Source organism: Harpia harpyja, chromosome 12 (genome assembly GCF_026419915.1).
Source record: "Harpia harpyja isolate bHarHar1 chromosome 12, bHarHar1 primary haplotype, whole genome shotgun sequence".
Lineage (NCBI taxonomy): Eukaryota > Metazoa > Chordata > Aves > Accipitriformes > Accipitridae > Harpia > Harpia harpyja.
In genome coordinates this window covers 36,222,475-36,239,960 of record NC_068951.1, presented here as the reverse complement: position 1 = coordinate 36,239,960, position 17,486 = coordinate 36,222,475, and the positions used below count along the sequence as shown (strand labels likewise).

The following is a 17,486-nucleotide window of genomic DNA, read 5'->3' as shown; positions in this document are numbered from 1 at the left end:
TACCTCATGATATTCTTCAAAATTTCAGGTTGATATGCATGCTAATTACTGTGTTAGGAACCCTTTCATGCTCCAAGTGGTGTGCTCTGTTGTTTCTAATGCTACACCCACTTTACAGCCCTTTTCTCAGAATTATTCAAACTGGTTCTACTGCTTTGAATAAACTTTTTCACTTCGTAACTTTTCACAACTCTATATCTTGAAAAGCCCTTTGAAAATGTATCAGTACAGTAGGGTTTTTTTTGCATCCCATTGCTCAACACCAGTCTGTTCCTTGAACTCTTATAATTATCATATTATGTGTTATTAGCCTTAGAAAGCCACCCTGAAACCAAGTCATCTTGTTTTAGAAAAATACTATGTGCACTACATTTATGTTTCTGCATTATATGTGAAAAATGGAGAAACCAGAATAATCTTTCACTGTAAGCGACAGGTAGACAAGACTTTCTAACCAAAGTAAGCAATGTTGACTTGTTCTTGAAGACCATATCATTTGCTAGTGTGCCCCAGTGCAGCAAACTGATTTGTGGAAATCAAGACTGGGTTTACAGTGTTATTCCATTTATCATATTTTTTTTATTACCTTTTATTACAGATTTTGAGTATATAACAGTTATGAAGTAATGCATTGAATGAATTGCATTCCAATTGATTAGCCAGACGTAGCTGGGATTAGACTGGGACACTGTGATGCAAAAAAGTTTGTTCTAGTTTCATAGAAGCAATGGATAAAATCACGGGGGGTTCCTGTGCTATCTACTAAAACACTTGTTCAACCAGCTCCATTCTTAAAACTCTGAACCAGTGCTCAGGTTCTGAGCCTGGTTCAGAATGAGGTTTTCCTCCTCCTCACCCTTTGTGGCTGGAGGTTCAACCATGCCATCCTGCCCCCACTTTCATGGTGTGACTTGTGTGCCCAGCGCTGTGTGCTGTTACTGGGCAGGACGCTCCTGAGCAGACTTTGCTTCAGAGTTCCTTTGTTATTTTTAGTTTTCCTTATCCATTTATGGTTCTCTGTTATTGTAGTACTCATCTGCTTCACTTCTCTTACATGAATCATTGTTCTATCCATGTCTTATTAGCAATATCCCAGAAGGAAGAGTTAAATTTACTTGGCCAGGTTTCCATGTTTTGAAGAGAGCCCTCTTGTATTTGGGATTCCATTATCTGTATTTTTTTTCCAACTCCCCTACCAATTCACTTATGTGAAGGGCACTGAATCCTGTAGCATGCTGTTACACTGTAATTTCTGTGTGAAATCTGGAAAAAAGCTTGGATTAAAGTGTAAAGGTGACTTTTAAGATGACTTTTCACTTTTATTGGAATAAAAATCAGCTCAGGAATTAGAAACAAAAGTGGCCTCCATAACTGCTCAAACGTGTGCTTCTATATGTTTTAATACATCTGGATAACACCCTGTGAGGATGGAAATGCTTTTATTCCTGTCTTACTGATGGAGAACAGAGGCACGTAGAAAATAAATGCCTTGTCCAAGTTCATATAGAAAATCTGTGGCAAAGGCAAAGCAGGAACTTAACGCCAGGTCCCTCTGTAGTACTGCCATAACCATTGGAGGTTACTTCATTATGCATGTGGATCCAAAAAGTTATTGGACAGAACCTGCATTTAGATAAAAGTACAATCCATTTGGGGCTGGTCCCAGTGTAAATTATTTGTGAGCAGCAGATAAGATCCTGTGCAGTTCCAGTGAAGGACTTAACACCTGGCACATGCACACTTGGAAGAATTTCATTTGCTGCGGAAACAGACTTCAGCTGCTATTACCTGTCCTACCAGTACCTTTCCCACATACTGAACTGTCAGGTAAGGAAGGCCCTTTGTTTCCACACACAGCTGATTATGCTAGGTCTTCAAACTTCTCTCTTTCTCCCCAGATCGGCGCCAAGTGTTGCCTTTTTCAAATCCAGTCAGTAAACAACAGTTCCACAAAAATCGCATAGTAGACTGAGTGCTTTTCTCATCTAACCTATTGGAAGAAATGATCTAACAATAATGGAATCTGCCTTTCTTATAGACAGAGTAGATCGTATTTAAAACCCTTCAAGTTGTATAATAGGTATTTTAATCCTCCAACTATTTCTGCAGAAAGTAGATAATGTACCACATACAAATTGAGTGTAAACAGGTACAAATCCCCAAAGCAGAATTTAGCCTACTTCTATACTAGTTATTTCTCTGTGTTCATAGAATGAAGATACTCCTTTTAATACTACTTTGAGGCAAGGAACAATGCTTCCTACTGTGAAAGATTCTAACCAAAATCCTGATTGCACTGAAATTAATGGTATCTTTGTCATTTGATTTTACTGGAACCAGGATTTCAGGATTTCAGTGGATGGGGAATAGATGAACAGAGAGTAGCATCTTTTTTAAATGAATCTTGCAGTACATGAGTACATAGTGTCATGATCCTCTGCCAGTAATAAGTATTAATAAAAAGGTGACATAGGACAGAAATCTGTGATGAATTTCCTCTTTTGAAATGATGCTTCTCATATTTCAGAAATTTCAGAAATTATTTTACTGCCCATAAACACAAATTCTGATTGACTGCCTGAAACTAAAACTGGAGGGAAACAAATGGTAACCAGATGCACTAAATAACTGTTTCTCCTGTTATTTAATTAAGAACCTGTAAATATAAGTTGGAGCAGAATTTATTTAATGTATGTAATATATTTATTTTATCCTTTATGAAAAGGATTTAATTATTTGAGGAGAAACAAATGACAAATTGTCGTGGTTTAACCCCAGCCAGCAACTAAACACCACGCAGCCGCTCACTCACTCCCCCCCACCCAGTGGGATGGGGGAGAAAATCGGGAAAAGAAGCAAAACCCGTGGGTTGAGATAAGAACGGTTTAATAGAACAGAAAAGAAGAAACTAATAATGATAATGATAACACTAATAAAATGACAACAGCAATAATGAAAGGATTGGAATGTACAAATGATGCGCAGTGCAATTGCTCACCACCCGCCGACCGACACCCAGCCAGTCCCCCGAGCGGCGAATCCCTGCCCCCACTTCCCCGTTCCTATACTGGATGGGACATCACATGGTATGGAATACACCGTTGGCCAGTTTGGGTCAGGTGCCCTGGCTGTGTCCTGTGCCAACTTCTTGTGCCCCTCCAGCTTTCTCACTGGCTGGGCATGAGAAGCTGAAAAATCCTTGACATTAGTCTAAACACTACTGAGCAACAACTGAAAACATCAGTGTTATCAACATTCTTCACATACTGAACTCAAAACACAGCACTGTACCAGCTACTAGGAAGACAGTTAACTCTATCCCAGCTGAAACCAGGACACAAATGTAGAACTCTTAAGCAGTGATTCTATTGCTTTTCAAGAAGTGTCAGTTACAAAGAACAAAAAAAACCCCACAAAAAAATATAGATGCATAATTGTTTCTGACTAGTAAACTTATAGTATTCTGTAAAGTATTAGCAGGTTTTGATAGGTATGTATTTAATTGTCAGTTGAAGTGGGAATGATAGTGCAGCCATCATCTCAGTGGTTTCAAAATAAAACATAAACCAGAATAAGTTATGTAAATGTCAGTGAAAAAACTAACAGTGCTAAGTTTCCACTTGTAGCTGAGCGTAAATGTGTTTCTTTTCCGCTCCTTGCTGACCGCTGTCCAGAAGATTATGCAATTGAAGCAACTACTTTCTTGTCTGCTAAAATGCTAGGTAGGATTTTAATTTTTAGAACTGATGACTTGGCAAGAAAGACTCGAAATCAAAGAACGCCTGTCAGTAGTGATATATCGAAAGCACCATGCAGGCAGTCAACTCATCATAGCTGAAAAAAAAGTTGATTGTTTATTGCATATTAGTGTAAGCCAAGCATTCCATTTCCTTGTGAATAGAGCTGTACAAAAGTCAGTAAAAACCTTACTATTCCCATGTCTTCTATTTGCAATTCTTCCGCCAATTGCAACTGTCCACTGGGCACACTATGTACGTACATTTTAGCCATTTGACAAACTTTGTCTTGATATGCGTAGTCTTTCTAGTCTGTGTCTATCATGTCTGGTTGGCCATTTCAGTAACATAATCCTTCTGCTCCCTAATTCTGCAAATGGCACTTACACCAGATGGAACTTGAGCAAGTTTGTGTGCAAGAAGGAACAGTAAATACTCTCATTTGTAAATTCGCATAAAATTACTTTGCTTGGTGCTTAGCAAATACACAGAATATATATGCAACAATGTGAATGTTTTTTCTGTGATGATTAATGAGTGAGTTAATTACTTGGAATTTTATTTGAAACTTTATTTCTGATATTTGTCAGTGACTACTTGAGAAAAAGGCAGTGAAATTTTGTTACTCTCTGCCACCTATAAACCACTTTGGGAATAAGCGTTCATTTTTCGTGTACTGGCAGGAAAAAGTACTTAACTCATCAAACGACCATCTTATTTCCTTGCTCAGTGAATTTAGCAATATGCTTCTGCATATCTTTGACTAGCCATTATCCAGTGATGTCACCTATTTGGAAACTCTTTGCTGGCATGACTCCTGAAATTCTGAAATATGAGTAGCAGAGTGATGCTCAGTAAACTGCAGCACAGCAACTGCTAGCAACCAAGAGCTGCAAGGCTGTAATGATATTATCAAGTTGTGATGGAGTGTTCATGGACATCTGTCTGCCTGGTACATTGAGGGATGCAAATCACAGCCATCATGATCTGAGATGGGACAGGAACCCCAGCAATTAGATCCTGAAGTAGTTTTATGAGCCTGAATTAACCCAGAAATAATTTTGTGACTCAGTCTACTAGAAGGGACATAGGACTGACTATAAGACATGGTTTTATGATCCCTTCAAAGAAAACAGTCCAAAGTGAGTTCAGTAGTTTTTCCTGACTAGGACTGCAAAACAGAACACTGAGCTCTTTTATTTAAGAGAATATGCTCTAAATAATGACCATTGCATTTATTTTTGAAGCTCAGGAAAGAAAACTGAGCTGGTGGTAGTATGGAGAAAAAGCTGTATCCTGGCTCTGCTGAGGTCAGGGAAAATATCCCTACTGGTTCTGATGGGTTCTAGTTTAGATACTCATGCACACACACTTCAGCTGTTACTAAAATAAATTTAAGCTTACTGTTACACAATGTTAACACAGCTGGTGATTTCAAACCCTAGGTGCCTGCTTATAGGAACATGAATACAAGATGGGGAAAAGCTTCAGTGTTTTAGCATGAACCATTGAGTTTAGCTGTATGGGGGAAATAAATTTCCTCTGATTATTAAGGTTTTACATGTAGCAAAACTATCAGTTCAGCTGAGTGGGAGACTCAGTAAGGAAGCTGGCAGAGAGAGTATTCAAACTGTAGAGCTTAGCTCTACAAGTAGTCAAAACAATGTTTTGGACTAGGCAATAGAAGTGAGGCTAATTTGTTAGTGCCTGTATGGCTCTCTTAGCGCAATGTTGCTGAAGCTGTGAAGACAATCAAGTCCTCTACAGCCATAACAGGAAGACTTTCGACTTCTTGAAGTTGAGGATTTGGGTCTTACTGAACAAGAGTCAGGGTTTTTTTCTGCTGAAGTCAGAGAAATTTCAGAAGACGAGGAGGGTGTTGTTGCTACGTTATTGAGGTTCAGTCTTCTGCTCTCACAGGCAGCATGTCATACAAAGTCTTTCATAAATTGATTGTGTTTCATCTTTAAATTAGTTTTTTTGCCTCCACTATTCCAGTTGGAAGGCTATTGGAAATCTTGATTGCTCTAATGATCAGAAACCTTCTTCTAATTTCCAACCTAAATTTATTCACAGCCGGTTAATATCCATTTGTTCCCGTGCCAGTTTTGTCCTTAGCTAATTTAGGTTTTTCCATATCTGGTGTTTATCTCCCTGATGCATTTACATGCTGTGATTATGCTCCTGCTGAGCCATCATTTTGCTCAACAAAATTAGCCAAAACCCTTTTGGTCTCTTCTCATAAGATAGACTTTCCCTTCTTGATCATTCTCCTTTGGACCGGTTTCCATGCCTCTCTTCTTGACTGAACTGTACAAGATTCTCAGTTGAAATTTGCTAGTGGCATTGATATTTTCCTTACTAATCTGGAAAAAACTCTTCTAATAATAGAAATGCCTGTCTTTTTTATGGCTATATCATATTGATGGCTTATAGTCATCTTGTATGTATGTGCAAGTCTTTCTTCTTAATCATTTCTAAATGATAGTTTACAGCTTAGGGTAGACATTTTTTTGTTATTCATGTTCAACAGCATATTGTGCTGTTAAATTTAATTGTATTTGTATTGTTGAAGTTCACACAGTTCCCTCTGCATAGTGACCTGAAACTCATCAGTACTAATGAAGTTTCCCAATACTGATGATGTTTCTCAGCATTGAGTAATCAACAAGCATAGTCAACATCTTCCTCCTTCTAGTATGTTTATGGATGAAACATCAGACATCACTACCAACAGTCATCCACAAAGACCCTCCCTATTAAGCCTTCCTCAGTCTGGCAGTCTTTCCTTTAATGCTCTATTTTTCATTTCCCCGTGAATGAGTTTCTTGCTCTCTTTACAGATTTTCTACTATTCCTTACTTTCTCAAGCTTCACTAATAATTTCTTTTGTGACACCCTAACAAATGCTTACCAAAGATCATACAGCTCAAGTCAGTTACATCTCCCTTGCCTATTGCCTAAAACTGCAGTTATGATAACAGAAAATGCTGTCAGGTTTGCCTGACATTATCTTCTCTTGATAAATGCAAATAGCATTTTTTCCATTTTTCTCTGTATGTTTATTTTCCTTAAAGTCTGTCCCCTAAAACCTTGCAGATTATGGATAGCCATGTGGGTATCTGGGCTGTTAGTTGTCTTACCATTTTTCTCACCTTATCTTAAATCTTGACATATTGTCTATCGTCCTGTCATATGACACTATGTCTGGATTCATAACTAGGCTATTAAATATTTGCTACCAAGTCTTCCATTTCATACACTAGTTCCATCAGCAGTTTGGGATAGAGATTGTACAGTGTACCTCCTCATGAGCTTTTGCTTCACACATCTGTAATAATTGCAGGATTCATACCCTCATAACCATTTTTGGTTTGCACTGCAAATTAGGTTATCCATAATATGAATGACACTTTGAATATGTTTTGCTTCCACCCCCTTCTTAAACGTGTGGCTGAAAAACTTTCAATAGTTGTTTTAATATACTTTCAAGATCTAAATAAGCTTTACTTGGGCAACTTGTACTTTTTTCTTCTGCCTTTGAGGAGCACTTTATCTCCATTCCTTGTGTGTTCTTGGCTTAGTCTTAACATTTTAACAATTGAAAATATTAGTTCTGAAGCTTCTTACAAAATTTTCCCCCACTTTCTTGGAATCCAGGTTCCTAATGTGACCAACACCTTTGGTTTTCTGTCTTTCCTGAACAGCACATAATTTTTTATTGTGAGTGCTCCAGGGATAAGTGTTCTTTCACTGTTTTCTATGTAGTGTCCAGCTGTTTTCTAATAATTCAGATTCCCTTGTTTTGTTGCACAGGTTCAGGCAAGCCTATGCATCCCTCCCAGGTTTATATACCTTGCCATATTGTGTACGTTACCTGGATTAAATACAGTGATAATATTAAGAATGTTTTCTACTGTTCAGAACAACAGCAGCACTTCCTTCCTAGTTTCCGTTCTTTTGCTTTATTTTTTGCCCTGTTGTGCATCATCATTTTCCTCCTTTCATTTGTCTAACATTCTTCTTTGTATTCCTTTTTCAAAGCCTTCTTAAAATTGTCCTGGTTCTTGGAAGGAGTGTTAGATGACAAATAGCAAAAGGTGAAAGATCTCATCTACATCTGAAGCCTGTAACTGGAAAATTATCTTCCTTGTTAAACTTCAGTGAATGACAGCAGAAATAACTTGTCACTTTGATGAGACACATGTCAAGTTACACTTGTTATTATTTCATTAATTGCTTCTATGACATTTCTGTCATTACTTCTATGACAATAGTGTCTAAGGCCTTAGTGAAGACTAAGGCTATTCTTCTACTTTACATAAATAATATTAATCTGTTCTTCTGTGTAAAATTCCAGATACTGACTTTTTTTCAGATCTTCCTATTAGGGGATACTCCCTTAGATTTTAAAAAGCTGTGACAGATTACTATCGCATCAAAATGTGATGTTTTCTCTCAGTTTTACATAACACTCAAAAATACTCGAAAAGCTTCTATTTATTATAGTCTTTGCTTCATTCTACCTTAATATTAGGAAACTTGACCTCAGTGAATTCTGCGACCTTAAATTCTAATATTCAGTGTTGCTTATTGAGAAACAGATCTCTGTATTCCAGGGTAGGCTTAAACAGCCAAGTATTATCTCTTAACTGACTTTTAACGAACAGTGAGTAAGAGTTCCTGAACCTTTTTCTTGATACAGGTACCAGTTAGAAAACATTGAATTAGAAAATGCAATTTGTAACAGCTTTTCTGCGCCTATTCAGGACATGCTGTATTCTCTACTTTACACTGTAACTTTGGAACACGACTGGTGACGTTAGGAAGACAGCAATATGTGAAAAAGGCTTGGAAGCCATTTATTCTCTTATTTACATCAGTATAATTTCCACTTTCATTCATGTAAAGATAGATACAGCTGGCTCTAATGTTGTTAAGGCAAATTTTAAAGTTTATTTCTTCAGCTTTTGAAAACTAGTCTATAAAGCAAAATGACTGATCTAAGGGGGAAAAAAAAATACAAAGAAAAATTTGACTGGTCCTAAAATAAATGCATGTCAAAATCATTCTGAACTTTTCATTTCTAAATGTCAGTGGATAAGAGTATTTGAATTTCTTTTACGTATCTCATAACAGAAAACAAAGTCTTAATGTAATCAAGAAAGATTGTTTGTCTGAATTCATCGCACAGTACTTGCCTTATCACATAGGCTTTCGCTATTATACTGACAGATTCTAAATGCATAGCTGTTATTTTGTATGTTAATTGAAAAATGCTGTCCAAAGATGTTTGTATTCATGTAACTTGTATTATATTCAACATCCATATTAGGACAAGAGGTGTTTTAAGGAATTGATATGAAATTAACAGTGGCAAGTTACCAGAAGATAGTAGACTGCTCTAAGACAAGTGAACGTGAGACAGTAGAGTGTTCCCTTATTTTACAAAGAAAGTCACAAAGACTGTAGTGCGGTTATTTTTCTCTAGGGATTGCCAAAATAGATAAGCATGTGAGAAAAGAGAGTTTGTGGACACTGGTCTACCCTACAAACGTGTTGTAGTGGCTGGAGGCAAAAAGTCAGGTTGCTCTTTTAAAGCCTGCTACTTCCCTTTTCTTGGTGGTCCCCTATTGTCTCCTAATCTAGATTTAGTTTGTGAGCAGTGAGCTCTGCTGGCAGCCATCAGTTTGCTGCTTTTCTACTTGTGACAGTGAACTTCACTGTGGAACATTTTTGCCTTGTGACAAAGTGCTGCTGAGAGGTGACCCAGACCCCGCTGCACGTAGCATGCAGTCATGACATGGGTACGCTTGGATGCCCTACTGTAGGCAGCATGAATGAAACTGCAGTGCAAATGTGGTAGGAGGCAAAACATTTCAAGAAAGCTGTCAAACCCAGATAAGGAGGAGAAAATGAACAAATAGGACAGAGTGAGAGAAGAAACACTGGCAAATCTGTCTGAGTGTCTTGATAGGCCATGGAGAAGTGGAGGAAGGAAACTTGAGGCTTACATCTATTATGCCAACTTGACAGAAGTTTAATCAAAAATGTTTGGGAGGAACTGCAGTAATGCTGAGACATGTGACTAATCATGCAAAGTTTGGAAAAAATCACATTCAGGGACTAATGTTAAACTTTGGGTTGTGTTTTCTATTCATGGGGATAGCTAATCTGATGAGACATGTTTTTCTTCCATTCAGTATAATAAGTTTCAATTACTTGATATTTTAGAATTTACTTTGTTTGTATGCAAATAAACCATTGGAAGTGAAACTCATGCACCAATGACTCAGAATTTCAAAGGCCTCAGAAGAAAGCAATGAAATATCATACTGTTCACAATAATTGTAACCTGGTAGAAGAATTTGCTGAATATGGTCTTTATGATCCTTAGGCATTTTGTTAGTAATGTTATTGGACAATGATGAAAATGCGTAACTACGGAAAGTCACCTCCTAGTTTACATGTCATGACACCCGATTTGGAAGACAACTACTTCTCTCAGTTTTGCAGTATCAGCTATTTCTGAAATAGACTGTGCAAACTTACATTCTCTGATACAAACAACTAGTAGATACTTCCTGTGCTGGCTATGTAAGGAAAAAAAAGCTGGTCAGATTCATCCTAAGTACTATTCCAATGCCTTTACCATTTTCATTTCTAACTATTGCAAAAAGGGTAGCAAATTAAACTAGATAGATACTTTTAAACAGATGGTTTAGCCATCAAACTCCTTTTTAAAAAGTTTTTGGACAATCAGCTTGCTTAGAATAAAGATTGTTATCAGTTAGGAATTATTTTCTACGGATGAATGTTTATGAGACTGCATTTCCTAAACGGAACTCTAAATTCCTGTATGTGGTTATCTTATCTTTCCCATCCTTTTATGCACCTTGTCCTACTTGGGTATTTCATCCTGATCTAGCTTGTGGACTTTTTTCCAACATTTTGATCTCCTTTGCATAGCAGTTTCATCTACATTCTTCCATTCTGAGACTGCTGGCCTGCCTTTTTCACTCTCTGATATATTAACAGTGGGTCCCATTAACTAATTAGTTTTCAAACAAGCATAAACCTAAACTTTCGAACAAGTGTAAGCTAAGTAATCGAAATAGACTCTCTCTCTCCCTCCCACCTCTGCCCCGTAGATCTTCATGCAGCTGAGTATTTTGCTATTGATCATCAGTCCTTGGTTTTAGTAGTTGTACAGGTGCATTTTAGGGTATTTGAAAACATGATTAAAAAAAAGTAACTGATATTCAAGCTTAGCATACATGCTAGGTAATCAGAGTAGACAACATAGGTGGGGCAAAATGGCTGCATGGAAAGGTGACTGGGCTTGCTGAAGCTATATGACGAAGCTAGAAGTAAAATCCAGGTTTCTAGATGTGTAGTTTAAAGAACTAGCAACTGCATCATGCTGTCATAAATTGTGACAATAGTGGTAGATTTAAAAAAAATACAGCATCATTTCTTGAGTAAACAGTGCCTCTTTTGTGAAAGCTATATACTGGGTTTAGACTAACATATTTATATAAATGAACGACAGTGCTAGGGACTGTTGCTTTTCTGTGTTTTGAATGAATTTAATTCCAGAATAGAGGGATGGATCCTTATTTAGTTAGTAAGAGTTCCTCTTAATTTGCATTCAGCAAAAATACACTGTGTGCCAAGAGTTTCAGAGCCTTTGCAAGATTTTCTGCTAGGTTCTTGTAAAACTGCCTAACAGCTTCAAGGAACACTTCTCTATATCGGCATTACAAACACTCATGATTTGTACAGTTTCAGTACGTGTCTTAGCCAAAAGCAGTATATCACCAACTTTCTTTGAATGAACTTCTTTCAATGAAAGCAAGCTCATTATTTTTAGCTTATTTCATTTATAAGCAGTTCATAATCTGCTGTTCAAAACCTGAAAAGCTACTAGTGAATAACTGGAAAATATCAAGACAAAATGGAAAACATACCATTGTAAACACTACCCTAGTATTGTGAATACTTCTAGAAAAGGCTTGTAATAATTAAAAATTATCAGTTTATCATAATGGAATTTCTGCTAGGCTAGGAGTTATGATTCATTGACATCAGTAGGGATCAGTTAGCATTCCAGCTATGTGCCCAGATTTTTAGAATTATGTAGCTTTAAAGTTATTAAGTTTATGTTGATCATAACAGCTGAGCAAAGATTCAATTTAGCATTGAATTTAATTTTATGTTGTGCATATTCTTTGTGGGCTGTTTTATTCATGTACAAAACGCATAGCTGAGAGATTACTTTTTTATTCATAATTGATTAATAGCTTGGGTTTTATTTATTTTAGGTGGCAGTGTAACCAACACTATTACAGTATTTTTAATAGGTTACCAAATAAGTGAAGATGGGACTTGCATCTGCAGCTAATCTTGAGACAGTTCTGCTTCACTTCTCCCAGTGAGTTAGATCATAGGTCAGTGTTTGACGACTGAAATCTTACTGAAATGTGAATGATTAATAGAGATCATTTCATGTCAATATGAACTGCCAATGGTAGGATGTTAAATATCTTCAATAATACAGAACACAACACAACAATTAAGGACATGATGTTGATTGCCTATGCAATTAAAGTTTAGGAGACCAACTATCTCATCTGGAACTTGGCCAAAGCATCATGACTAACAAGCCTGTTCTTGCAAAAAAGTGCCAGAGGAACTCTGATAGCCATGTGTGGTCAAGATTTCTGCTTTGTGTAAATGAAACCATCTCAAAACATAACACTACCATATATAAACCCCCATGCCAACATTTGACAAAGCACTACTTCTGTTCAAACATTTGTGGTGGAGAAAGCTGACTATATACAGCATCAAGACAAACAGTTTTGAAAGCATTTATTTTTAATTTCCTAGGAAGCCAAATGCTGCTGAAAATCCCATTCTATGATTGTAATTTACCCTCCATCCATTTATATAACTTTCATAAAAGTCAATGGGAGGGACTGGTACCAGGTATATAATATACTGTAAAAACTTCAAAACATCTTATTGTTGGTTGTTAAAATGATAGACATTTTAGAACAGTGACTGTGGGATGAACTCAGCTTATGTTCTGCTTCCATCTGGCCTGCTACTGTTTCCGTGAAGAAGATGGAAAACAGCACGCATTGGGTTGCACACGTTGTCCTAAGAGAGAAATACTCTCTCTCACACCTGTACAGTTGAGCATTTAGACTCGGTTCTTTTGCCAGATCTGTGTAATCCCAGGGTGTGCTCCTGTAACCATCAGGTTTGTCCTGTTGGAGCCTAAGTTTACTGAATTAAACAGGACTTCTTACATAACAGAAATTGCATATTTGTAGGCAAATAGATAGCCTCTGCATCTCATCTGAAGTTCTCTTTCTTGTGCAAAAGCCCCACCTTAAAGGCTCAGGCTTCAGGAGGTAGCTATGTGCCTTAGAACCTATGCCAGTCCCTGTTATGTTTTAGACAGTTACTGTGTAAATGGAACAGGTTGGTAAATACAGCTAAATCAAATGCTTATGCTTATTATGATAGTGAAATAGCTTTGAAAGAGCTCCTGTGGCACTGTACTTCTCTGCATCCTATTTGTGTTTGTGGTGCAGGCTCTGTGGAAGGCCACTTTGCCTTTCTCCTATTTTATGTGAAAGCATGCAGTGCACAACTAACACAAAAGCTAGTCCTATAAAGGTACCTGGAAATGTAAAGACAGTGGTTGAACCAGTAACATAGTTTCTTTTTAGATTTTTTTTTCTTTTCTTTTTTCTTTTTTTTTTTTTTACTGTCTTTGGAATTTTAGCTTAGGACATCTTCAGTATTTCTGTGTTGTGAGGATTCATTTATAAAACAGTAAGAGGGAAATCTAAATGTAGGTCTTTGGAATAAATTAAGTGATTTTCTGGGATTCAGAAAAAATAAAAACTAATCTGTACCATAAACTAAAAATTAAGAAGAGATACACATATTATGGCCTGATGTAGTAACGTACTTTAGCTGCTTGCTGGACTTCAGCAGTGCTTAAATACAAAGTTTATTTCATCTACGCTTGCAGACTTTACTGAGCTTAGTCAGAAATTCCCCACTGAAGTTGATAATGCTTGATGCCTATTGAAGATGGGTAAATTCTCAATCTCTGTAATTATGCTTATTACATTGTTACAGTTGCTAATGTTCTCACCTTTCAGAAGTCTTCCAAGAATTAGCTGAGTTACAGTAAGTTATTAGTAAAACATTGGTTCTCTAAACATCTTTTAAAGTAATTGGACTAAGGAATTATTTCTGCAGGTTTTACTTTTACATCTGAGAACAAAACACTAGGAAAAAGGGAAATGACGACTGGCATTCTAAATCAGATCCTACATTTGATCACAATAACTTCGGAAGAGTCTTTGCCTTAAAGAGGGTAGGATCAGGCGTTATATATTGGCATATCATTTTGCATTTGGATCTATAAAGTTAGATGCTTACATGCCCAGGTAGGGTCCAGCTAAACACTCCAGTTTCACTTTATAAGTGGCAGCTCTGTGAGTGCTCAGTGTCTTTAAAAACAAAATTGTTATTGTTTAGGAGTCCAGGTACTGACTTAGGTGCCTAACTTATTCCACCCAAGTCTGGATATTTTTATGGTTCACCTTATTTTAGATTGGCAGGTAATTGCAAATGGTTTTCCTTAAGTTAGTAGAAGTCTTACCAGAAGTCTTGGAGATATTAAGGAAGGACCCATAATGCTTAGGATGTGTCTACATTTTTACCATGTGGTTTGATACTGTACTTGTATGGTAACTTTGATAGTTTGTGTTCCAACATGGTTTAATAAACATTACAGTAGATCATTTCATTGCAAAGAAATTAGCTCTTTATTGTCTTTTTCTGACTCAAAGGCTCTAATTAAGAATATAGTAAACATGAAAATCTCTCTTAATGCTTTAGGCTTTTTTAGGTGTTATCTGAAGAACATTAATGCTTCCTGCTAGGACAGAAATATATTTAAAAATTTGGTTGATGAACTCAGGTGGGTTTTTATTTTTAACAATGATGAGTGTACTTAATATGAATAGTATTTTTAATTCAGCAAACTTTTAAACAGAATTTGGTTAGAATTTGATTTACATTCGGGCTACAAAAGTAAAAATATTTTGAAAGAAAAAAATTTAAAGGACGTCAGTGATAACATATTTGCATGTTTTGACCTGATTTTTCTATTGCAAGTTTGATTTCAGCCTTTTAATGACTCAGAAAATTTACAATGCTGCCAGACACCTCAATATTCCATTACATTTCCTTTTAAAAAGTGTTGTACGTTTGTCAAAACCTTGCAATATATTACTCATAGCAAAGAACTTCTGGTTTCTTAAGGGTATAAATACCTATTTGGCAATGTCCAATTCAGTATCGTTAGTTATAGAATTGTTTTTGTGTTGCCATAAAACAATGCATACTTTAACCTTATTATCAGAAATAAATAGTAATACGTATACTCCTGCCACTGATTACATTTCTTGTTAAAACCTGTTTTCTCTCCTATCACAAGCAATATTATGACACATTATCATTGTTGAGATCAGATGACACAAACATGAAAGAGTAACTGGTATCATTCAGTTCTGGAAAGCAGAGTGCTGAATCAGAGTCCTCACTTAACTCATATACATTGTACACAGTCCTGTGTTTGACATTGACTTAAGCTTAATGTCCCTAATGACCACTCAACAGATTTTTAAATGCTGTGCAGAATCACACCAAACAGAAGTGGTCAGCTTACACTTACTAGAAGTGCAGTTTCTCTGTAAACAGCCTTAGTACTAACAACACTACATGCCAGGCTGGTGCCACTGTACGTGATAAAAGCATTTGATCATTCCTGGTAATGAACACAAAGCCAGATTTGGGTCCAAAAGCAAAGAAATGAATTTGGGAGATCAGTGTAAACCTTTACCCCACTTTGGCATTTCCTCCTCCTTCAAAATAGACTTGGCCTTCCAAGGAAGAGCCATGTGAAGGAGAGCAGGAGTCAAGGTTAAAGTCATCACGTCCAAGGCACTAATATGGTTTTATCAGGGAGAAGCATTTTCAGCTACGGCGATGTGGATCAATAGGATCATGAGGCAAGATTTCTGCCTAAAATGTTGAAGTCACTTAGACATGTGTTTCAGTTCATTCTACAAAGTCATTCTGGGGCTCAGCAAAATCAATCCTCATCCCATGTTGGGAGGGAAGAATAGAAATCCATCACCTCTAAACACAACACACTGTGCAAATTGACGGCTTAAGTGTGGCATGAAATTTTTGCAGATTTTGTAAAGCGAGTGCTCTGTCTTTTCCCTTATTGTTTGCCCTTCACTTGACATACAGGAAGAGATGCATCAAGAGGATGGCAGGAGACATGTGTCACTTAAAGCATGCCATAACAATGTTTGCCCTGGAATGCTCCCTTGAATCTGTTTGAACAAGCAGGCATAATAAATGAATAAATATAGACAAAACTTCACCTAGTTACAAAGTTGATAGAACCCCTTTTCCATCCTCCCCCTTGATCCGAGGTAGCCGCAGGCAAGCTATTCCCTTCAGCCCTGAGTTGGAGTGCCACGATCATGCTGCACCAGTTCACTTGTTGCACGGTGCCCAGGTGGCATCTCCCCTCCGCTCAACCCACAGAAACTTCACAGAATCACGTTCCAGCGGAGCCCGTTCAAAGGGCTTCTCCTCTCCAGCCTGCTTGCAGCCTCTTACCTGCATGTGTCCCTGGTACATTCTGCTTTGTCTGGTTCGGGTGCCCCTCAGGCCGACAGGTTGTGTGTACGCTGGGGTTGGGGGCACTTCTCCTGTGCGCTCGACTAAAAGAAAGAGGGGGAGAGAAAAAAAAAAAAAGCCTAACCCTGAAAGAGCTATTTTTCGCAAAAGATTCAGTTTGTCCTGGACGTTCCTTTACTGCTTTCAGTAACCCGGTGATCCGGGCTGCTTGCTTCTCTCCTCTCGCTTCCCTTCTGCCTCTCCCTCCCTCTCTCTCCCTTTTTAATGCGGTGCTGCAAACTGCAAAGGAGCTGTTCCTCGCGGGGTGCTGGGGGGAGGCGGGCCGGACCCAGGCGGCAGCGGCGGCGGCTGCGGGGCCGCCGGGCGGGGAGCGCCGCGGGGCGGAGCGGAACGGGGCCGCCCGCTGCCGGGCCTCGCCCGCCGCGCCGCTCCGCGCCTCGCTTCGTCCCGCTGCTAGCCGCCCCGGCCTGCCCGCCCGGCGGCCCTGGCCCCGGCGGCCCTCCCCCGCCTCCCGGAGGCAGCCCCGGCCTCCCTGCCCCCTTCCCTCCTCCCTCCTTCCTTCTCTCCTCCCTCCCTCCTTCTTTCCCTCCCTCTCTCCGGCCGCAGAGGGAGCGAGCGGCATCCGGGGAACGCGCGGAGCCCCGCGGAGTGCCGCGGCCACCGGGCGGAGCCCTGCCGGCGTCCCGGGGGCGGGGGTGGGGGAACCGCGGTCCCCCGGCCCCGCCGCCTCGCCAGGGGCTGGCGGCTTCCACTGCAGCAATTAAAACAAAAGAAAAAGAAAAAAAAATAGCGTAACAACAACAAAAAAAATCGGAGCGTCCCGGGGCCAGAACACGGCAAAACCTGGATCTGGCACACGGAGCCTCCCGCATGGCCGCGAGTTTTGCCTCCTCGCGTGGAAGGAGAGGGGGCCCGAGTGCGGGCGCGTCCCGGGGAATGGCTGCTTCCAAACCTGGGGTCGGCCGCGCCCCGCTCGCAGCCCTTCCCCACCGCTGCTGC

At 38.9% G+C, this 17,486-nt stretch overlaps 1 protein-coding gene across 5 annotated transcripts in view; it reads right to left on the bottom strand.

The window, feature by feature from the left end:
* PEX5L (peroxisomal biogenesis factor 5 like) overlaps nucleotides 1–16,988 on the bottom strand; it is a 117,205-nt gene extending 100,217 nt beyond the window's left edge. For 2 of the 5 annotated variants that reach the window (XM_052803560.1, XM_052803559.1), the window contains exon 1: nucleotides 16,467–16,986. In XM_052803560.1, the coding sequence (XP_052659520.1) occupies nucleotides 16,467–16,487 (21 nt within the window). In that variant the 5' untranslated portion in view covers nucleotides 16,488–16,986. Of the gene's footprint in view, nucleotides 1–16,466 lie in introns of all 5 variants that reach the window. The other 3 variants (XM_052803557.1, XM_052803558.1, XM_052803561.1) reach the window with 2 other exon arrangements.
* Between the last annotated feature and the right edge of the window lie 498 nt (nucleotides 16,989–17,486).